At 54.1% G+C, this 19,932-nt stretch overlaps 5 protein-coding genes across 5 annotated transcripts; 3 read left to right on the top strand and 2 right to left on the bottom strand.

Moving 5' to 3' along the window:
* Positions 1-63: 63 nt before the first annotated feature.
* LOC34619037 (ABC transporter E family member 2) lies at positions 64-4,459 on the top strand. The gene is made up of 12 exons (XM_022732348.1): positions 64-196; positions 742-950; positions 1,195-1,276; positions 1,400-1,542; positions 1,721-1,996; positions 2,490-2,711; positions 2,817-2,956; positions 3,061-3,168; positions 3,409-3,493; positions 3,636-3,793; positions 3,968-4,069; positions 4,276-4,459. The coding sequence occupies exons 1-12, from the start codon at positions 64-66 to the stop codon at positions 4,457-4,459; spliced, it is 1,842 nt and encodes a 613-aa protein (XP_022587407.1).
* A 2,115-nt stretch (positions 4,460-6,574) lies between these two features.
* On the bottom strand, positions 6,575-9,526 carry LOC34619038 (putative uncharacterized protein DDB_G0294196; the record flags this gene model as incomplete). Its single annotated transcript, XM_026337901.1, has 4 exons — positions 8,954-9,526; positions 8,205-8,333; positions 7,792-7,896; positions 6,575-6,652 (listed from the first exon to the last, which is right to left on the bottom strand). Coding segments are annotated over exons 1-4 (885 nt in total), but the record flags the coding sequence as incomplete, so codon positions are not given.
* Positions 9,527-10,114: 588 nt separating this feature from the next.
* LOC34619039 lies at positions 10,115-12,235 on the top strand. The gene is made up of 3 exons (XM_026337900.1): positions 10,115-10,885; positions 11,281-11,580; positions 11,858-12,235. The coding sequence occupies exons 1-3, from the start codon at positions 10,115-10,117 to the stop codon at positions 12,233-12,235; spliced, it is 1,449 nt and encodes a 482-aa protein (XP_026193685.1).
* Positions 12,236-16,007: 3,772 nt separating this feature from the next.
* On the top strand, positions 16,008-17,343 carry LOC34619040. The gene is made up of 4 exons (XM_022732351.2): positions 16,008-16,413; positions 16,541-16,615; positions 16,808-17,207; positions 17,298-17,343. Exons 1-4 carry the CDS (start codon positions 16,008-16,010, stop codon positions 17,341-17,343), a joined length of 927 nt encoding a protein of 308 aa, XP_022587410.2.
* A 566-nt stretch (positions 17,344-17,909) lies between these two features.
* Positions 17,910-19,872, bottom strand: LOC34619041. The gene is made up of 6 exons (XM_026337898.1): positions 19,369-19,872; positions 19,140-19,294; positions 18,826-19,033; positions 18,579-18,762; positions 18,123-18,509; positions 17,910-17,986 (listed from the first exon to the last, which is right to left on the bottom strand). The coding sequence occupies exons 1-6, from the start codon at positions 19,870-19,872 to the stop codon at positions 17,910-17,912; spliced, it is 1,515 nt and encodes a 504-aa protein (XP_026193683.1).
* Between the last annotated feature and the right edge of the window lie 60 nt (positions 19,873-19,932).

Genomic DNA, 19,932 nt, shown 5'->3' with positions numbered 1-19,932 from the left:
TCGCGTTTGGGGGCACGCGTCCTTTTGAATTCCGATCGCCGTTGAGCATCTAACCGTTTAGAGATGGCGCCGAATAGAAAGAAGAACGAGGAGGGGGAGGAGTCACGACTGAGGATTGCAATTGTTAATGCGGATCGATGCAAGCCTAAAAAGTGCAGGCAAGAGTGCAAAAGGAGCTGCCCCGTCGTCCGCACAGGTAGGCAGGCACTTGTATGCTCACGCATGGGGGCGGGGGTGCCTTGTGCAGCAGAGTGAAGGGCGATGCTGAGAAGAAAAGATCTCGCGTCAAACTACCATTCTTCCTGACCGATTTGGTCTTTCCCATCCCATCTTTTGTGCTCGAATAGTCTTAAGAAGCCGTGCTGAATGGCTTGCTGCGGTGTAACATAACACCGCTCACTAGGAGGCTTCTCGCGGCCCTTTTTTGCGATTTCTTGATATCACCCTTTGTTTCGTCATCGCTTTATGTCTTCGATTCCTATTGGAGCCCCGTCTTTGCTGCAAGTGGTGGGGGCGTCTTAGTTTGTGGATACCTTGTTTGCGTATCTCTTAATCATCATTGCGTCCAGCCGCCGAACTTTTTTGATATCCGTCTGCATTTTCCCTGTACGCGTGTTCCACGGAAATTTGTCTGTTCGCTTCATGGCGTGCTGGCTTTGGTGCGTATTGCGCGTTTCGGGTCGGCGCATAGTATTGTTGCGTATACCGGCGTCTGTGCCGTGTGCGTCTGCTGCGTTTCAGGCAAGCTGTGTATTGAAGTAGACCCTTCTAGCAAGCTTGCTTTCATCTCAGAGCCTCTCTGCATCGGGTGCGGCATTTGCGTGAAGAAGTGCCCGTTTGAGGCTATTGCTATTATCAACCTTCCGAAAGATTTGGGTGCCGAAGTAACGCACCGATATGGGCCGAATTCCTTCAAGCTGCACAGGCTACCAATCCCCAGGCCTGGGCAGGTAAGCACAACGAAGCTATGGCGTTTCTGCCTTTTGAATAACTACACCGCTTTATTCGCGAGTGTTCAGCCAGCCAGCTGCCGGTTACGCGTTGTCACGTACGCACGCTTGAGAAATGAAGGAAAAGGCGATGCGCACCGCGTCCTCTAGAACGCACAGCTACGGGCAGCCCCCGCTTCGAAACAAACCACCTAGGAATGCCAGATGTCTGAGGCCGTTTCTTTGTTTTGCATCACTGCTGTAGGTGTTGGGATTGGTCGGTACCAATGGAACTGGGAAATCGACTGCTCTGAAGATCCTCTCGGCCAAACTAAAGCCTAATCTTGGTAAGGCATATCTCGCAAAAAGCTGGGTTTTTCGAGCTGTACATGCACCCTCCTAGGCGCATCGCAGCCGCAGGCAGCACCTCCGCTTCCTCAAGCGCGCATGTGTTTTTTGTTGCATTCAAGGACGCTATGCGTCTCCTCCGGAATGGCGCGAAATTGTTTCGGGATTTAGGGGCTCAGAGCTCCAGAATTATTTCACAAAGGTCATTGAAGAGACTCTCAAGGCGGTCATCAAGCCGCAATACGTGGATCTCATCCCCAAACAGGTGAGCTGGGGTTCGTTTGCACGGCTTGAATTGCGCTTTCTGCAGAATCCAGGCGGCTACATGCGGAGCCTGGCGATTTCGTTTGTTCTTGCGCATTCGGTGGAGAGTGTCTTGTCTGTACGTCAGCTCTAGAATGCCATTTGCGTCTTCATGAAGCTGCGACGGCCGCTGAGTTCAGGTAAAGGGTCAGGTGGGCCAGATTCTGAAGAGCCGGGACGAAGCAGGTCGTGTTGATACGTTGATCGACGAATTGGAGCTGCGGCATTTGCTGGATCGCCAAGTGTGCGATCTTTCCGGAGGCGAGCTGCAACGCTTTTGCATTGGGGCTGCATGTGCCCAGAAGGCCGACGTTTTTATGTTTGATGAGCCGTCTTCCTATCTGGACGTGAAGCAGAGGCTACAGGCTGCCACCATCATCAGACGGACCGTCACAAGCGACAATTACGTAATCGTGGTATGCATGGCTGAGGGCTTTTTGGGGAGTGCTCGTGCAAGTGGTTGGGGGGAAGGGAAAACACTTCGCTGCGTCGGCATTACAGGGTAATGAGGCCGCCTCATTTGCATAAGAGCGAGCTACCGAGAGAGCCAGCGAGGACTGGCCAGTGGGGATGGGCAGTGAAACATGATTCTACGGAGGATAGCAGAGGGCGAGCGAGGGCACTGACATCTACATATATACATATATGTATAAACGTATACATACATACACATATGCACATACATTAACACACGTACACATATGCACATACATTAACGCACGTACACATATGCACATACACACATACTGACATACATAAATATACACACGGAGACGGAGAAGTCTGTCACCTCGGAGATTGTGTATCTGAGGCGTTAGGTGCTCCCCCGGGAGCACTGCTTCGAGGTTGCGACTGCGTTCGCGATGTGCGTGTGTGGGCGCGCTCCCTTTTCTGCATTTTTCTTCACAGGTGGAGCACGACTTGTCTGTAGTTGACTATCTTTCGGACTTCATATGTTGCTTATGGGGGAAGCCGGGGGCGTACGGTGTCGTGACAACTCCTTTTGGGGTCAGAGAGGGTATCAATCACTTTCTAGACGGCTTTATTCCGACGGAAAATCTGCGTTTTAGAGACGACAGTTTGAACTTCAAGCTTGCTGTGGACCAGGACCTCCTCCTCGAGGAAGCGCAGGTTAGACTGTAGAGACGGCCGTCGTTTCTGCGCTCCTCCGCGATGTGTTAGGTCGTCGGCGTCTGCATGCGCTGTCGATCGGGCGATGGACACGTTTGTGCGCAGCGGCTGCATTTCTACGAATACCCCGCGATGACGAAGACCTTGGGGACGTTCAAATTGGAGGTTCAGAAGGGCAGTTTCTCAGACTCCGAGATAGTTGTCATGCTTGGTCAGAACGGCACCGGAAAGTCGACTTTCATTAGGTGGGTAAACGCCGCTTCAGAATGCTGGCGTTTCAAGTAGATGATGACAGCATCCGAATTCGGCGCTTTGACGGGCTTGCAGTGTATGCGCGGTATGGCTGCAGGATGCTCGCGGGTCTGCTAGCGCCAGATGACGAATCTCAACAGCTGCCAACTTTTGCCGTTTCTTACAAGCCTCAAACCATTTCTGCAAAGTTTCAAGGCACAGTCAAGTGCGGCAGGGCAGCTTTTGGGGCTTGGACGCTTTCGAGCGGGGAGTGCAGAAAGGGAAGGCGGGCGGAGGGGGGATGATGAGGGGCCTTAAGATATAGCGGCGTGTAGTTCGCGCTCGGCTCTCTTGACGAAACTCGAGGAGAAGGGAGAATGAACCCTTCACTTAATGGCTGTTTTGTTTCTACTCTACACCCTTTCGAATGAAGGATTACTTACGTTCAAGTTGTGCATTTCCTCAGGGAGCTCTTCTATGCAAAGATCCGCGATGCGTTCAACCATCCACAGTTTCAGACGGATGTCGTGCGGCCCTTAGATCTTGACCAGGTGGGCCTTGACCCTTGAGCCTTGCAGTTTTGCCGTGCATGCGCGATCCCCTACAGAGAGCACGCCCTACGCTGTCTGATGCGAGATTTGCCTGTTGGTGATAACCGCCTGTCCGTCTCTGACTCGGTGTTTATATGAACAGGTGATGGATCAGCAGGTTCAGCTCCTTTCTGGAGGTGAGCTGCAGCGCGTGGCCCTCATCGTGGCGTTGGGTAAGTCGGCCGACATCTTCCTGATTGATGAACCCTCCGCGTATTTGGACTCGGAGCAGAGGATTGCAGCAAGCAAAGTCATCAAGAGGTAGGCGATGCAAGAAGAGCTTTTGTGCTACCTTCGGACAGATATTTCGTGTTCCCTTTCCGCTTTCTAAAGCGTGCAACTGGGCTGTAGCAACTCGCCAAACGTAGAAGCCGAGGGAAAGAAGTTCAGCTTTTTACGCTTTCGAGGGGGCGGGGCGCGTGACTTTGCATGCAGGTTTATTTTGCATGCAAAGAAAACGGCATTTGTTGTCGAGCATGACTTTATCATGGCAACATACCTCGCAGACCGAGTCATTGTCTTTGAAGGAGATCCCGGGTATGTAGTGAGAGCGGAGCGCGCTGAGGTGCCTCCACCCACCCGTCATGCTGGCTGCTGCGGGGGAATCTTTTGACGCTGAACACTCGTTTCTTTCGGATGTGCAGCGCACAAGGCGAAAGAAAAGGGCATCCGCTATTCGGTTTGGAGTGCAGGGAGCCACTTCTCTAGGAAAGATTTGCGGATGCGCTTGTGTGTCGCTTCAGCGTGAACTGCCGGGCATGCACACCGGACTCGCTGGTGAGCGGGATGAACAAATTCCTCAAGGTACTGAATATCACTTTCAGGAGGGACCCAACGAATTTCAGACCGCGCATCAATAAGCTGGAATCGTGCAAAGACAAGGAGCAGAAGTTGTCGGGCAACTTCTTCGTGCTTGAGGACAGCTGAAGCCTGCGTATCGGCGCAATCTGCACGTTCCGAGCGTGCAAACTTCCCTGGCCGGGTGTACTGATGACACTCTTGGCGTTAGACACACACGCTGTGACTGCTAGACCTCCTGCTCTGCACACGTTAGGCGGCTTGCTGGCTAGCTGTGGGCTCCAAGCCAAGCGGCCAGCCGGCGCACCGTATACCTCTTCTGAACGAAGGCAGCTTTCCCCCACGCCGAGATGTGGGGCGAGGCAGCCGTTGCTTTGACGGTGTCATCTTCGTTGCCTCACTGCCCTAAGGAAGCTCGCCTCGGCAAGTGGTGAAACAGACTACTGCGGGCCTTAGGGGGCTTCGGCGCGCAACCTTACTGGCGGAGACGTGTCTGCACATCGCGTAAAGCATGCTTTTTCTGCGTGGCGGAAAGGCTGTTGGCGATCGTCTAACGTATAAAAGGGCGACCAAGCCGCCGTACCTGGCTACCCTTACGGAGGGGAAAAGCCCCAGTTGGGGTTTCTTCCCTTAGGGGGTTTTTACAGAGCTTGAAGTAGTAGATAGATAGATAGATAGGCTGTCCACCATATATGCCAGCTTAGAGATGTTTTTGTGCGAAGGGCTTTATTGCTAGCACCAACAGTGAAAAGGCGAATTAGACGCCTTGAAGATGGAAAGGCACCCCAGGGTCCGGCGCCCTCCCTCGTTGTTTCCCCCCTCTCTCTACCCTCTGCCTCCCTTCTATGATACAGACAATCGGCGGCGTGCTGATACATACTGTAATGGCGGGGTTTCACCGAGCGCTTGTAGGTGCGAAACTCGCCCGATCTGCGAAAAAACAGCCTTTATTCTGCTCTAGAGCTCGGCACAGCAGGCGGCCGGTGACGCAGGCCGAGCCTGCCTGCGTGTCCTTTGTAGGATGCGGCTAGTTTCCCCTAGTTTTGTTTAGCCATAATAACCCGCCAGGCACTTTGTATTTCCTGAGGGGGAAATGCGGTGGCGCTCTTTCTTACTTCCGCAAGTGCTAGGCCCAAAGCGAAATCGGGCAAAGGTCTTGAATGTGCTCGGACTGTAAAAAGAGAATATGCTACGGCAGGAGGCGGAAGGACCCGACGCGAGCGCTTCACCCCCCCCCCCCCAACAACCCCCAACAACCCCCCGTCTCCGCCGCTGAGCATCCGCAGCTGCTCAGACAGCCCTTAAGGGCCGGCGTAAGCCTAGGAAAGTACAGAGTAGGCTCTCCCTGCGTGGCGTGGGCAACATGCCTCTTCACGGAAACTTATTTTTGGGGGGCGGGGGCGGTTTCGTGAAGCCTTTGGCCTCAAACAGTGCCGCCACAATGCGCTGCCGCCCCTGCAGAGATACGTAAGGGCGGCGGCTAAGCTCTCCACCATTATCTTCCCTGCGCTCACTGCCCTCAAGATCCCCCTCTGCTCTCCTCGGGGCGGTAAGCCTCTCCGGAGAAAGACCCCTGCTATGCCTAGTCGTCGCTCCCACACCTAAGGCTCCACGACGCATTCGCCCAAAGGTGCTACTATCGCCCCCATTTCTCGGTGCTCCTTCCATTGCTGGGGGCAACCGCCGGCCGCTTCGGGGGCCCCTGCCCCTTAAGGAATGCTCAGTTGGCTGGTGCGGCGCTGTGCTCCAAAAGGCAGGTGCGTGTTGATTAGCTATCCCCCCCTCTGTGCATCTAACCGCGCAGCAGCTAGCTTGCTGGCCAGCTGGGTGCTCAACCGAGTCGCTCGACCGCCGTGTATGCAGATGCAAAGCCATCTGGCTGGAGGCCGGTTGGCTGCTTGACTGGACGGCGAGTTGGCTAGCTAGCTGACTCGCTAGCTGGCTTATTGCCGTGTCGATATGTATTGGGGGATGAAGAATGACGTCCTCGAATCCGGGAGGTGGGGACGTTGGAATGCTCCCCACGATCCAGTCGGGGGGACCCTCCTGCAGAGAATGTCTGCCTGCGACACCGTCCACCTGCTCCTCTTGTTGTGCCTGCTGCATCTCCTGTCGGCGCCGCTGCAACGGCTGGTCCTGCTGATAGATTTTAGTCCTGTGTCCCCCTCCTTGCTGCTGTAATCTTTGTTGCTGCTCTTGCTGTTGGATCTGCCTGTCGTGGTGATGCGTCTGGCTGGGCTGCTGCTGCTGTCGTTGCTGCTGTGGTCGTTGCTGCTGTTGCTGCTGCCGCTGCCGTTGCTGCTGCTGCTGTTGCTGATGGTGCTGTTGTTGCGATTGTTGCTCTGGAAGCATGGACGGATGCTTTAGGAGGGGCTGCAACGTGAGGGGCTTGACTTGTCGGAAGCATTTAAGACAGCCTTGTGGCACCTCTGGATATGCGAACCCGCTGCGCCACCTGCTGCGGCAGCCGCTGCAGTAGAAGCGGCCAAAGGCCCTTTCTGCAGCCACCCCGCTCATTAAGAAGTTTAGCCGTCTTTCCAGCTGCAAAGCGAAAAAAAGGCCCCCACACAGCAGACTTTTTGACGCCAGCACGGGGAAGCCGGGCGGGAGAAGAGGTGGGCGCAAAAAGCGCTGCTCTGCTGCTTGTCAGGATGCACAGCAGGGAAAGCAAATCACACACGAAAAAAAGGAGACTGCGCTCGCCTACGGAAAGATTGGAAAGGGAGGTTCTTGAGGCGTACGTTCTTTCGGGTTTCTCTGTCGATAAGCAACTGTTGCCGCTGCAGCGCTTTAAGGATGATAGACACCCGTCTGCTGCAGCATGCATCCCCTTGTATCGAATAGACGATCGCAAATAGCGTCTTCACGGCCACCTTGTGTGCTTCCAGAGGGTCTGCCAGCCGTATGGCTGATATCCGCCGCTCTGCGAGATCCAGCAGGTCCCCCACGGGCAGCGTGCTGTTGCGATTATGCGCCATGCTGCTGCTGCTGCTGTACAGCCAAGGCGCCTCCGGCTGCTGATCCGGCTGCAGCAGACCTGTTGACCACAGACGAAAGGCTTGACTTGACGTCAATCTGCTGCTGCTGCGTGTGGTGGTTCCTGGCGAGCAGGGGGACCCTTCTTGATCAAGACGCTTCCAGGAGCCTCCAACCTGCTCAAGCAGCTGCTGCTGTTGTTGCTGCTGTGTCTCCTCGTCTTCTCTTTCCTGCGCATCTTGTTGCACCCACTCCATCAGAAGCTGCCACTCTTCCGTGCCCTCCTGAGGGCGCATGTAAGGATTAAAGGCCCCCCACTTGCTAAACTCGGGGGCGTCCCCTCCAATGACAAGCAAATCCCATCTACTCGGATTCTGTTTCAGCTCCGGCAAGAACGACAGCGCATCAGAGAGAGCAGCTACCGACAATACAGAAACCGCCAGCCCTCGCTGGCGACCCGTTGACGGCTCCCTTTCCTGCCACACGTTCTGCTGCTGCTGCTGCTGCACAAAGCGGTTTGCAAACCGCAGCAGTTCCCCGAAGCGAATCAAACGGTTTGGAGGAAAGCGTGTCAAAATCGCATCCATCAACTACGAGACACACACACATATATATGTATATATACTCATACCCATACACATACACACTCATACACATACACATACTCATACCCATACTCATACACACTCATGCACATACACACTTATACCCATACACACAGGACCCCTGTAGGATTTTATGCGCCTGAGGCTCAGCCCTTCGCTGGTGACAACGCAGAAGAGTTCTACCTCCGAATGACGCAGCAGCTCATTTTTACAAGTACGTGGACGCAAAAAGATGCCTTAAAGGAGCTAAAGTGGAGTCTTGTATTTGAGGTCTGAGCCTGCATTGAGCTTACCCGCTGCCTAGCGACCTTCTTTTGCTCAATCTGTTGTTGCTGCTGCTGCAGCTCATCAGGATTCATCAGCAGTGCCTTTGGGAAGGATCTTCGAAGTAGGACACCCCATATGTCCTCATCGGACGTGACCTATAAAACAAATAAACAAATAAACACAGACAGACTGACAGATATGAACCCACACACAAAGAAATCCACAAATACACTAACCCGCAGAAACAGAGTGTATGTACATATATATGTAGATGTATATATATATATATATATATATATATATATATATATATATATATTTGGCATGAATAATAACCGAATGACGAAATGTATATATAAATGTGCATCTACGCCCTAAATGCCCAGATAAAGGGCTTTGCACCAGACAAGCCGCGACAATCGTTGGCTGCAAACGCGCCTCCTTTGTGTTTGGGGTCAGGGGAGGCGGCTTGCTGCCCCACTGCCAGGGTTTACACTTCACAAAAATTTACTTCGGCGGTAGCTCTACAAATCAGCGCGAAGCTCAGCACGTCCTTGGCATCCAAGAAGCCGCATATGCAGCGCTGTAAAAATTTGCTGCCAAACACCAACTGAGGAGCACAAAAGCAGACCCACAGCTCTGGTTAATTGTGTAAGTCAATTAAGCCGCGCGGAGGCGAAGCTACAGGCACCAAGAATACGCACAGAAAGAGTAGAGCTGTAAGGGCCAAGTGCAAGAAATCAGCAATCCGCTTCTGCAGCAGGCAGGAGTTTACCTCTTGCGCTGGGGGCGACTGCAAAAGGACATAGATCTCGCCGTCCTCCTCCTCTTTCTCTTCTTGCTGCTGCTGCCGTTTTTGCTGGTGCTGCTGCTTCGGAAGTGGCGGTGGCCAGCACAGAGTGTCTTCATTTCTGATCTCAACCTCTTCCCAGTCTACATCCTGCTCCTCTTCCTGCTCCTGCTGCTCTGGCTGCCGCTCCCGCTGCTGCTGCTGTTGCAGGAACTGCATGCGCTCTTCGCAGGCCCTTTGGGTGCCGACAAAGAGTCGGCTGCTGTTGCTAAGAACCTCCTGAAGGCCTCGACGCAGCAGAAGTAACGTGGCCGCAACAAGCTGCTGCTGCTGCTGCAGCAGGCGTAAGGAGATGGCAGCAAGTGGCATCATCCTGGGGGCCTGCTGCTGCTGCAGCATCAGAACGACACAAAGCTGCAGCTGCTCTTCGTTGTCCTTCAGCTGTTGCAGCTCCTTCTTTCTTTTCAGCTGCTGTTGCTGCTGCCGCTTCTGCTTTACTCCTGCGTCATCGGCAAGGCCTGCTGCCGCAGTCGACGCGGCGGCAGTACCTGAAGACATTCTTCGGCAATCATTCAAGGGCCAGCAGATAGCCGGAAGGAATACTTCAAACCCCACCCTCTAAAATCGCCGGCCGAGGTCACCCTGGGCAAGCTTGCCCAGGGCAAGGCACTTTCCCGAGCAGACAAACTACATTCAGGTTATAATTTATATTTTAATACTTTTAAGTAGGCTTCGATCCAGGCATTTTGAGTCCTGACCTTGGCGCCCTCAGACGCTGGGGCCCTCTCCCTCCCATAAGCCGCCCTGCAAGCCAAGGGGGGCATAAGAGACTGCATGCACTGGGAGTCGGTGTATAACCTTTTCGCCCCTTGAAGTGCACTTTCCATTAAACTTACAATATTCTTGGTCTGAAGGAGGCTTGAAGAGGGGTTGTTATGGCCTTTGCTGGGGGGCCCCTCCAGCCACTGAAGGGCCCCCCAGGGATTCTACGGTGCACAGACTGTACGGCACAGGGGTGTACGAAGGCCGGACTCGCTTTCCGATTCAAGTATTTGGGTGCGGGGAAGTCGCAGGCGGCTCGGGGAGCCGCCTTAACCCCAAGACTGAGGCGGCGTTGTCTCGGCCTTGTACGAAGGTTCCGCAGGAATGAAGGCGCGAGGGGCGGCAGCGGGCAGCTGCCGGTGCAATGCGTTTGCATTGGCATCCTTAATAAAGGACGCCCCTCGATATCGCTTGCGTCCTTCCTTTTCCTTCCTTTGGTTCCTCCTCGTCACCTTGCCATGCTTTCAAGCCACAACACCAGCAGCTGCGTCCTGCCTCCCCGCCCTTATCCCCCAACGGATGGCTCTGTGCGGTAGCAGGTGCGCGTCCATGGCTTCACACAGCAGAGGCTCCCCAGTAGCCTGCATTGGCTTTCCCGTCGCTTCCATGCAGGACCTTTGGAGGCGACTCTGGCGGCGAGAGCCAGCAGCTGCCGTGGCTCGAGCAGCAGCAGCTACTGCAGGATCAGAGGAGAAGGCTACCGCGAAAACGAAGAAGGAAACGGAGGCGAAGCGGGGATATGCGGATCTTCTCTATGAAGACTGGCAGAGCGACGCGCCGCAAAGCAGGCAACAAGCAACACACTTCAGCAACCGAGAGGGTGAGGAAGAATCAACAGCATCATCTTCATACGCGTCTTCTGAATCGTCAGCATCGCCGGACTCTACTACAGCCGAACCATTACTCTCCGAAGGGTCGATGGGCTCGGCAGCAGCGGCGGCAGAGGAAGTTCGGGCTGCAGCACGTTGGTTTGAACATCAGCGCGGCATGTGGCGAAGCAAAACAGCGGCGAAAATCCAGGTGCAACTGGAGGCTCTTGTAAAGGCACAAGAGACCGCAAGAGAAGAGCAGAACAGGCGACAGAAGCCAAACAGAGTGCGTCGCTACTGTTTCCTTTCACCACAACGCTGCTGCAGCTCTCCGGCCCTAGTGGGTCACCGTGAAAGATGCCACGCGCCCTTCTCTTGCTGCACCTGCGTCGCCCCTCCCATCTCTCTTTGATGTCTAGCTGCAGTGCAGAGAAAATACCTATAACCCACGTGGTCGTGCCCGATCCTTGCCTCAAACGCGCCAAAGCTGCCGCGGCATTTACGGTTGCCGCTGGCGCGTTTGCACGTGTGCAACCGCGATATTATGCTTCTCTAGGGTCGAGTATACAGCGGCACCTTTTTCTGCCCCCTGTCAACGAGTGAATGAACCAAGCCCCGTATTATCGTATTTCGGCATGTGTGTGTTTGTGTGGGTCCCGTGTGTTGCGCGCTACACTGCAGCCACGGCGTCTCGTCTTCTCTCCCCCATCGCTCAAAGAGCGAGGTTGGCTGGCAGCCAGAAGCTGCAAGGCTGGGAAAAACCCTCTATCGTGCATCCTCTATGCAGCAACCCCCCCCGGGCGTCTCGCTGTTGCCCCGGCGAGCTCAATTAGTGCCGCCACCGACAAGAGCGATATTCCTTGGGTTTCCTTCTCCGGCCTGGCTCGTTTGAACCGCACAGAGCCTTTGAGGGCCAAGGCGCTTTGGTTCGGCCATCAGGCGCCAGAATTCGCCTCTTTCTACGAATCCGCGCCTCCTCATGTGGGTCTTCCGGGCTGGCGAGGCAGTTCACACGATATCAGGGGTGTTGCCCGTTTAAATGCTCAATGCCTGTAACAACCCAGCTAGCGCGACCTATGCTCCCCGGATACACAGGAGCGCCTGAAACAAGAAGGAAATACCATGCGCCTGGTGAAGGGTGTACACAAACACCGGTGGTGACTCGACTCTAGATGCCTAAAGGTTTCTTGTTTTCTGCAGTAGCCAAGCATGTGCTTGTTTCATGCCTCTACTGATGTGTCTCTGTGCGCTGCCTTAGGTGTTGCTACTGCGTTTTTTGCTGGACCAGAAGCATGCCATTCCGTGTCTACTGGCAGCAGCATGCTGCGGTTCAGCGTTTGTCGCGAGGGCCAAGTTGTCTCGCCTCTTCGTGTCCTTCATCCTCTCTTCCACTGTATGGAGTCGGTACTCCCTTTGGTCACCACTTGTGCATGCACCCCCCGCTCTAGCGCTCTTGCTGCTGCGCCTCATGCTTCAGGGCGCAGTGGCTGCTGGGGGGGCGGCAACTGCTGCTTGTAGAAGAAGTTTGGAAGAGTTGGAGGCGGCGCTTCTTGAATCTGCGATCGAAAGCAACTTTCCTAATGAAGGTCTGGACGAGATTCTGGCCACAGCTAGTCATCCAACTAGCAATAAATAACCAGCTGTAGCTCCCCATATCACATCTCCGCTCAACCAAAGAAGTAGTTTTGTTTCGCGTTCATTTTTGATGCGAACGGGACTGCAGAACTCGCTATTAACAACGCTTACTTTGAGCTGCGGTTTTAATTTGAGCGGAAGAACCGAAACCCTTGCTTGATCCATAATAAAGCCAGGCGACCGGAAACTGCGGGAGCCATTGAATCTTACGTGTACGATGTCGCGTGCCGCTGATGTCGGGACATCAGGAAAATCATGGTTGTTTGTGGGCAAGATGCACTGAAGTTGAACGGGAACAGCATCCTACTTCGTGGGAACTGGGAGGAAAGTGTCAAGAAGCACAGTCCATCAGAATGTGTTCTGAAACAAGAACGCCTAATTGCGGACGTTATTAGAATGTTCCTATAAGTAATGTTAATATACTACTACGGGTAGTACGAAGCAAAAGCTAATCGAGTTGACAGAATAAAGCGTCCTGGAAAACAGCGTAGCTAAAAACTCCAATTCGGGTGTACGCACACCGGCGCTTGAAACATAATTTTTTGAAACTGCTTGAAACATATTTGTGCGTAATATCTGATTGGCGTCCATGAATTTCGAGGAAGACAATGCGTATCCCACCCCTTTTGCCCCTTTTCTTTTTTTTCCTTCCTGGTGGGCCCGTAGTATGCACAAGAATGAAGTCGGGTGTGCGCTCTTGGGTAGCACCGTACCAAATTGCAGGACCTCGGGCGGATGATGAGCCAAGACCCCGTAAGAAATAACGAACGTGAAAATCAAATATCACAAAGAAATGTGTGTCGTTCATGAATGAAACCAGCCGCAAAACCCACCAGAGAGTGGGAATTTCCAAATATCCTTCTTTGGGGTGCCTTGCAATTCAGCGACCCATTTGTTGGTTCCTTGGCACTACTCCCCTATTCTGCTGCCCTACCTGCATGTAAGCAAACGCGTGTCATGAGCTGAAAAACTGTGGGAAGGCGGCAGGCATCATGACCAAACCAAACAGTCATTTGGCTTACCGGAACTTCTCGCAGTCCACTCATGAAAAGTTGGTACACCGGTATGTCGAATTCGGATTTTTAGAGTGAAAATGTGCTAGGATCGTTCTTACTGTGGGGACGGCGCAGCATTCAACTTGGGGTTCATGGCCTTCGGTTTTGTCCTAAAGGTGTGTACATGTCCGTAATATGCCTCAATAAATAGATTGCAAATTTGTTTAGGCCTCACTCCTGATTAAAATTTTTCCTATTGTCGCGATAATTCTGGCAGAGTTGTCTGCTGCGGTTGGAATCTACGGGTAAACCTGATAGAGAACTTCTCTAGCTGTCGTTTCCTATTATCGTTTCTATCAGGTTTCTACACCCCGACCGCTTATTTCCGTTGTGCGGCATTTTATGGGCGAGTTTCATTATCCCCAACATGATCTACGTCACTTGCCTTTCCCAAGAAAGCGTCTTGACTACAGGTCAGTCGTTCTTTTGTGATGTTCGTGATCAAGCAGAGGGCTTTGAAAACATGGAGCATGAATGTGGCGGTGTGCATTTCTACACACGCTCACACACAAAGCCATTGATTACATATCCCCTGAATTCACATGCCGTGGAATAATTCATAAACTCATATTGCACTAGCAATAGTACCATCTCCCATGGTGACCAAGCTGAAACAGCCACAAGGAGTTAACTGTACAGTTCGATTTTCAGGGTGGGGATCTCATTGGATACTGCTGGTTCTTGCTACCGGGTTTTTCTTCCTCTGCTTTTCGGGTGCGCAACGCCGCTTCCGTCGTTGGAGCCAGAATACGATTACCGCGTAAGCCGCAGCATCTGTGATGAAAAAACTTCGATAGCTACGTGCAACTGAGACTACACGATGATATTCAATTTGAAATCAAATACGCAGCAACACCCAACAAGACATACTCCTAAAATGGTGCATTTTAATATTTGCGTTTGATCCTGCAGGGTCACAAATGCGTATGGCGCAGTGGCTGCGGCTTGTTTCTGCTGGACATATTTTTCTGGTGGCAAAGAGAGTCCCTTTGACATCCTATCCTTCACGTCTTATCCTACACAGGTAAATATACTAGTCGGTTCATTTCTTTCTGTGTTCCTGCCCTCGTAATGCATGTCTTTCATGAATGTGCTATTCCTTGTTTGTAGTTCAAATGGACGGACCCCTCTGATGTTTTCTTCTTCATCCTCTTCCTGCTACTCATCATTATTGGGATGACTCTCGACTACCGCAGGGATCTCTGGCAGCAAAGCCCTGGATTCGGTGAGCGTCACTTTATGCTGCTGCCGCGGCGACTGGGGTGTGGCTGGTTCAAGCTGAACGCATGGTAGTGCTGGCACTAGGGGGCTATCAACATTGCTGCCTTTCATTGATTTCAATTCAGGGGAAGGCAAAGACGAACCAATCGCTTCTAGGCCTGTAGAGGCGGGGGCCGGGATAGATCTTCAAGCTCCATCACCTAGAGGCTCCAAGAGGCTCTCCTCCATGGTGTCTGAGTCATCCGAACCGTTTCTGATTTTCCCAAAGGGCCAGGGCCCCGAAGGTGTACGTACATATATATCTGGAAAATCATATTTAAAATTCGCTATTTACTCCCTTTCGTGCCCCAGGGAGTACGAAAGGCACACGCGACGGAGGAGTCGGACTCTGAGACGGATACCGATTCGGAAAACGCCGAGCAAGAAGGGATATTTGCCCTCAAGTGGATTGGGCCGACTTCTGTAGGTCCCCCTATTAACTACTTACTCGCCAACAGAATGCTGCCGGGTTGGGAAGCGGCAGAGTCCTCTTGCGGGGTGCCACTAGGGGTTCCTCTATCCCATCGGTTCCATTTTGACCGGCACTATGTTCCCACATTTTGCTCATACATGCATTCGCTTCAGGTGTTTCCCATAGAGTCTCGGGAGACCACAGCTGATGTCGAGAGCGATATAAGTTCCCCTTATGACGCTTCGTCGCTTCTAAAAGGGGACCCAGAGGTAAAGGCTTCAGCTGTGTCGTACTAGGAAAAACTGAAGGATTTTTGTTATAACGAGCCGTCTGCAATTTGTTCCGCATTTCTTTTCGGTATTCCACTTATTTCGTCTTTTTGCAGGAGGAAGAGCTGGAACGATGCATACAGCGAATTCGCGAAGCAGCGCGAGTTTAGGAACGCAAGCAGCGCATCTCACGAGTGTGTGGCAACCAGCATTCCTGCTTGTCTTTTCCTTGACTACATGCGCAGCCACATTTTTATTGACTGCCCATCAAGCGTTCCCCTGACCGCCACTGGAAGAACGACATGCGAGTAGAGGCAAATGTACCTTTTCCGGAGCTGCAAGCGCGACGTCAGGAGCGAGGAGCTGGATGAGCTCTCAGCTCCACACCGGCGATGTCAGCGGATTCAAGCACATAAAGTGAAAGCTTATATCTTTTAGAGGTTCTGCAACAAACATGCCGAACGCGCTTCTCTGTTGCAGGAGAGAAGCCCCCTGTAGGGGTCTCTCAAGGGGCCCCTCAAGTGACTTATGGGGTGCCCAATGTGAAATGCAATAAAATCTTTATCGTGATCACTAAAAATACATTTTGTTTCGTTTCAATCTACACTGCTAGTTTTGGCGTAGGTCCTTGTAGGTGAAGATTCGCTCTGGTAACTGCCGAGACTCTCAGACATCTGCAGAGCGAAGACCACTAGTACCCGCTTTCTCGGGGGTCTAAGGCATGCTAAGCAGCGAGTAGGGCGTTTATTCACCTCTCCAGCTGCTGCTTCTCTTGCAATGGCAGCAGCAGGCGACAACACTGGGGAGGAGCTGCGTCCACCAGGCGAAAACGCCGAGCTATCAAAGTACCCCAAAGATGCACATGACGACGACAGACTCGACTTCTGCAGTCCTAACTTTGATCCCTTGCTGCTGCTCCGGCAAAAGCCCTCCGCGGCTGGGGTAAATTGTTCAGGTGCAGAGGCTATTTTCCCTAATATCCGTGTGGCAGAGCTGCTGTTGCCGTGGGGGCATCAGCCTCAAAGCATTGCAGCAGCAGCCGCTGCAGAGGATAAAGAGCTCAAGGGGGCGGAAGCAGCGGCATCGCAAGCACCAGGACCCCAAGAAGGCGCCCAAGAAAGCAAGAAGCGCACCGCATTCGAGGCCAAGCTAAATGCAGCAAAAAACAAGCAACTCAAACTCGGTTAGCTCCTGCCAATTCGCATGCTGCCTCCAGGAGAATCGCTAAAGAGAAAGCGCATTCGGCTGCAGTCGCTACCGCTGGAATGGAATGATTTGTGCAACTGTCGCCGCTTTTGTATTGCCTACAGATCTTCTCCATGCGGCGGCCGCATCGAAACGCAGCGCAGTCTTGGCTTCCCGCATTTTAACTCTGCGGTTTACTGGTGAGTTTCGAGCTCCTCCTCCTTCGGCTCTCGTGCTCTGCTTCCGTTGCTGCCACCTAGCTTTCCCACCTGCGAGCTGCTGCCCCTCTCCGGACTGTCCGCCTCAGTGTACAGCGCATGCAACGGCGTTACACCCTAAGGCGTATGCATCCAACCCTACTTTGTTGTTGCTTCGCGAATCGCCCATTCCAGGGCATCTTCTGCCTCAGCGCGTCCTCCGCCGTCCTCCAGGGGTGCGTCAAAATGCTGCTGCTGCTGCGGGAAGCCGGGGGCTCTCTTGCGGGAGGGCCCTTGGACAGCTGCGTGTGTGGCAGCAGCAGCAGCAGCAGATCGAGGTGTGCGTACAGCCCAACGCGCTGCAGCTGCTGCGGAGCTGCGGAATGGACCCGACTAGCAGCAGCGGGGACAGCGGAAGCAGCCACACAGTCCGAGTGAGGGGCTGTTTAAGGTGGTTTGATGCGAACATGACCCTTCTCTTGCAGCCTGCCGAGCTGCTGGAGGAAGACAGTCCGCAGCCGCGGCAGCAGCAGCAGCAAGGGCATGAGCATCAACAGCGCAAACAGTATCGCCGGCTAGACTGGCTTATTATTCCGTGAGTTTCCTAGCCGCTATCTGCTGCGAGTGTCTGCTAGTGCCTCCCTTTATTGCTCATCATGTGCACGGCCTCATCTGTATGCCTCAGGTGCCGGCATGTGCTCTCTGTAGAGCCCGTCCGTCTGCGCGAGTAAAGCCGAAACAGTGCATGGGGCAGCCCCCTTTCCTTGCCACTGGCAGAAGTCTCTCTATTTGTACAAGAGGGGCGCTGCCAGGAAGTGCTGATGTAGCGATGGTTGGCGAGCCCGTTGCTAGCGCTGCTTTGCTTCTCCCTTGCCCGCCGCTCGGCACTTCGGCGTGGCAGCCACTTCCCCCCGATGCTCGTGCTGCCGCTGGCTTTGCTGCCCGTGCTGCTGTAGCTGACTCTCATCATCTTGCTGATAATGCTGCTCCGGACGCAGCCGCTTTCCTGGCTGCTGCCATCGCGGGGGAGTGGCCAGCCGCTGCTGCTGCTGCAGCTCTCCTTGCTGGTGCTTTCGCTTGGCGCCTCGAGAGCCAGCCGCAGCAGCGGCTGTGCTCTGAGTCCTCTTGGGTGCCTCTTCGCCTTCGTCAGGGGCGCCAGACGAGTGCAGTTTGTTTGAATGATTACTTTCGGTGCTACTGGAGAGAGCATAAAGGGGGGATAGCCCGTTGTTGTCCGCTGCGCTGCCACTGCTGTTGGGACTGCTCCGTTGGCTGCTGCCAGGGGCCCCTAAGGAGGTCATACTTGGGGTGCTTGCGGTCTTCTGAGGGGGCCTCCCACGGCGTTTGACGCCCTTGTTGCCGTTCCAGCTGTTGCTGAAGGCGTTGGCACCACGCCTTTGCCTCTTTGCCTCCCGTTGTTGCTGCAAAGTCTTTTTTGCGGTTCGCGGGGCATCCGTATCTGTACTTACCGCGCAAGACTGCACCTGGAGCACGCCCCCTGGTGTAGCACCTTCGGGATCAATTGCGTCAAGTGCTGTAGCTGTCTCTCCTCCTTTGCTTTTTGGACGTCCCCTGGCGCGAGGCTGCACAGCCACGGGGGTGTCATGGCAATCTGCAGCAGCTGCTGGTCCTGCGCTTTGAGAAGCTTTTGCTTCCTCGCCGGGTCGCTTGTGAGGGGGCCCCCCGGAGGGCTCCGCCCCACACCCGTCTGTTGCCCTGCCTTTTTCTGAGTCTATTTCCTGGCTACTCTTTGACCGCCCCTGACTCTGGGGCCTGTCCACAGGCGTGCTGCTGCTGCCGCATGCAGGGACTGCTGTAGCGCTAGAGTTAGTAGAATTTTCTGTAGTTTCCGAAGGCCGAGGGTCTTCTGCGTGGCGCTTCTCTGTGTTGGGCTTCCCTGTGGAGCCACGCACCGTTGTAGGGCCCCCTCCTCCTTGGAGCTCCCGCTGCTGCTGCTGCTGCTGACCCCCTGGATGCAGCTCTTTCTGAAGCCTGGCCACGAATTGCATGGCAAGGGTCTCTGCAAGGGGCCTTCCATACCGTTTGCTGCTGAACAGGCGGCAGTAGGTTCCACCAGGGATGGCGTAAGAGCAGCTCTTGAGAATCCGCAAAAACTGACTACTTGGGACGCTGCGGGGGCCCCTAAGCGCCTCTTCCGGGGCCCCCGCAGCCGGAGGGCAATGCGCTGGAAGCGCTGGATAGCCGCCCCGCACAGGATGAATGAGGAGGGAGCAGGAGGGAGGCAGCGTGAAGTGGACTATGATGCTGCGGAGCTTAGAGGAGTACACAATGCATGGGAGGGACCTGCCTGGAGGAGGGCTTGGGAGCTCTGCCCACCTCTGCCGCTGGCGCAGTGTTCCTACGGCAGCCGCAGTAGCCGCAGCCACCGTTGCAGGGGGCAGGCCTGCAGCTGCTGATGGTCTGAGCCATGGTAGAGGAAAGAGAGGATGTATTCGGGATTGTATGTAGGGCAGAATCTGCTGAATTCCCAGTCCTGGTGGGGTGACGGTGCTGCAGCGCTGGCTGCTTCTTAGGTAGTCCACCGAAGGGGGAAACGCTCGGTGGGCACATACGAAGCTGCCACTCACATGCGGAGGGGCCCCAGTAATTCCTACGCTTGGTTGCTGGCCCTGAGACGCAGCATAAAACGCAAGGGAATCTAAATGGGGACGACGTTCCGTGCTTTTCGTGGCATTTTGCCTCTTTCTCACCTGCTAAAGAGGGTTTTATACGCAATGAATGGTGTTTGTGGGCACCTCTGAGTGCGTGGGAGCAGCAACGACAGCGCAGCACGGCATAGGGGCGGCGACCTGTCGGGTGCATCCCCCGTCCTCCGCAGAGAAGAAATTCGAAGAGCCACTGGAGGTCCTTGGAAGTGTGAAGCTCAGTCTTGGAGTCTCGCCCGTAACTGTGGGTTCTTCGGCGCCGTTGCACGGTCCCACACACGTGCAGCGGGCAGCAGCAGCAGCAGCAGATGCTGCTTTTATTCCCTTAGATACAGAGGGCTCACGAAGGGCGCTAACGGGCAGTTGCCAGCTGTAACACACCGGAGGCGTTTTCTGCTGCTGACCGCTGTCACGTGCCTTTGAACATAATCCTCCCTTATCATTTGATGAGATGTAACAATGCAGCAGCAGTTGCTGGGTGTCTGATAGGTTTTTGAGGGGTTGAATAATGACGGCTTTCCGGCGCTTCGGTGGTATCCAGGGGGTCTTGTAGGCTGGCGGAAAGCCATCGGTGCTCCCTGAGGGCGCTTGCATCGTTCAAAAAAATATTTTCAAGAGTACCCTCTCACACACACGCAGGCGTTTTCCTTAAGG

Source organism: Cyclospora cayetanensis, unplaced genomic scaffold (genome assembly GCF_002999335.1).
Source record: "Cyclospora cayetanensis isolate NF1_C8 unplaced genomic scaffold, CcayRef3 CcayRef3_contig_21, whole genome shotgun sequence".
In the NCBI taxonomy this organism is placed as follows: Eukaryota; Apicomplexa; class Conoidasida; order Eucoccidiorida; family Eimeriidae; genus Cyclospora; species Cyclospora cayetanensis.
The sequence above is the reverse complement of the archived record's forward strand: the minus strand, read 5'-3'. Positions and strand labels throughout refer to the sequence as shown.

What these genes read in the sequence shown, in the direction of transcription:
- LOC34619037 (XM_022732348.1), top strand. Translation starts at nt 64, where the DNA reads ATGGCGCCGAATAGAAAGAAGAACGAGGAGGGGGAGGAGTCACGACTG. An exon ending in GCGACAATTACGTAATCGTG is followed by an intron (nt 1,997 to 2,489) that starts GTATGCATGGCT and finishes TTTTCTTCACAG; the next exon opens with GTGGAGCACGACTTGTCTGT. An exon ending in TCCTCCTCGAGGAAGCGCAG is followed by an intron (nt 2,712 to 2,816) that starts GTTAGACTGTAG and finishes GTTTGTGCGCAG; the next exon opens with CGGCTGCATTTCTACGAATA.
- LOC34619039 (XM_026337900.1), top strand. Translation starts at nt 10,115, where the DNA reads ATGAAGGCGCGAGGGGCGGCAGCGGGCAGCTGCCGGTGCAATGCGTTT. An exon ending in GGCGACAGAAGCCAAACAGA is followed by an intron (nt 10,886 to 11,280) that starts GTGCGTCGCTAC and finishes GCTACACTGCAG; the next exon opens with CCACGGCGTCTCGTCTTCTC. An exon ending in ACGAATCCGCGCCTCCTCAT is followed by an intron (nt 11,581 to 11,857) that starts GTGGGTCTTCCG and finishes GCGCTGCCTTAG; the next exon opens with GTGTTGCTACTGCGTTTTTT.
- LOC34619040 (XM_022732351.2), top strand. Translation starts at nt 16,008, where the DNA reads ATGGCAGCAGCAGGCGACAACACTGGGGAGGAGCTGCGTCCACCAGGC. An exon ending in AAACAAGCAACTCAAACTCG is followed by an intron (nt 16,414 to 16,540) that starts GTTAGCTCCTGC and finishes TATTGCCTACAG; the next exon opens with ATCTTCTCCATGCGGCGGCC. An exon ending in TTTAACTCTGCGGTTTACTG is followed by an intron (nt 16,616 to 16,807) that starts GTGAGTTTCGAG and finishes CGCCCATTCCAG; the next exon opens with GGCATCTTCTGCCTCAGCGC.
- LOC34619041 (XM_026337898.1), bottom strand. Translation starts at nt 19,872, where the DNA reads ATGCAAGCGCCCTCAGGGAGCACCGATGGCTTTCCGCCAGCCTACAAG. An exon ending in TTCGGTGGACTACCTAAGAA is followed by an intron (nt 19,034 to 19,139) that starts GCAGCCAGCGCT and finishes ACCATGGCTCAG; the next exon opens with ACCATCAGCAGCTGCAGGCC. An exon ending in GAAAGAGCTGCATCCAGGGG is followed by an intron (nt 18,510 to 18,578) that starts GTCAGCAGCAGC and finishes GTGGCTCCACAG; the next exon opens with GGAAGCCCAACACAGAGAAG.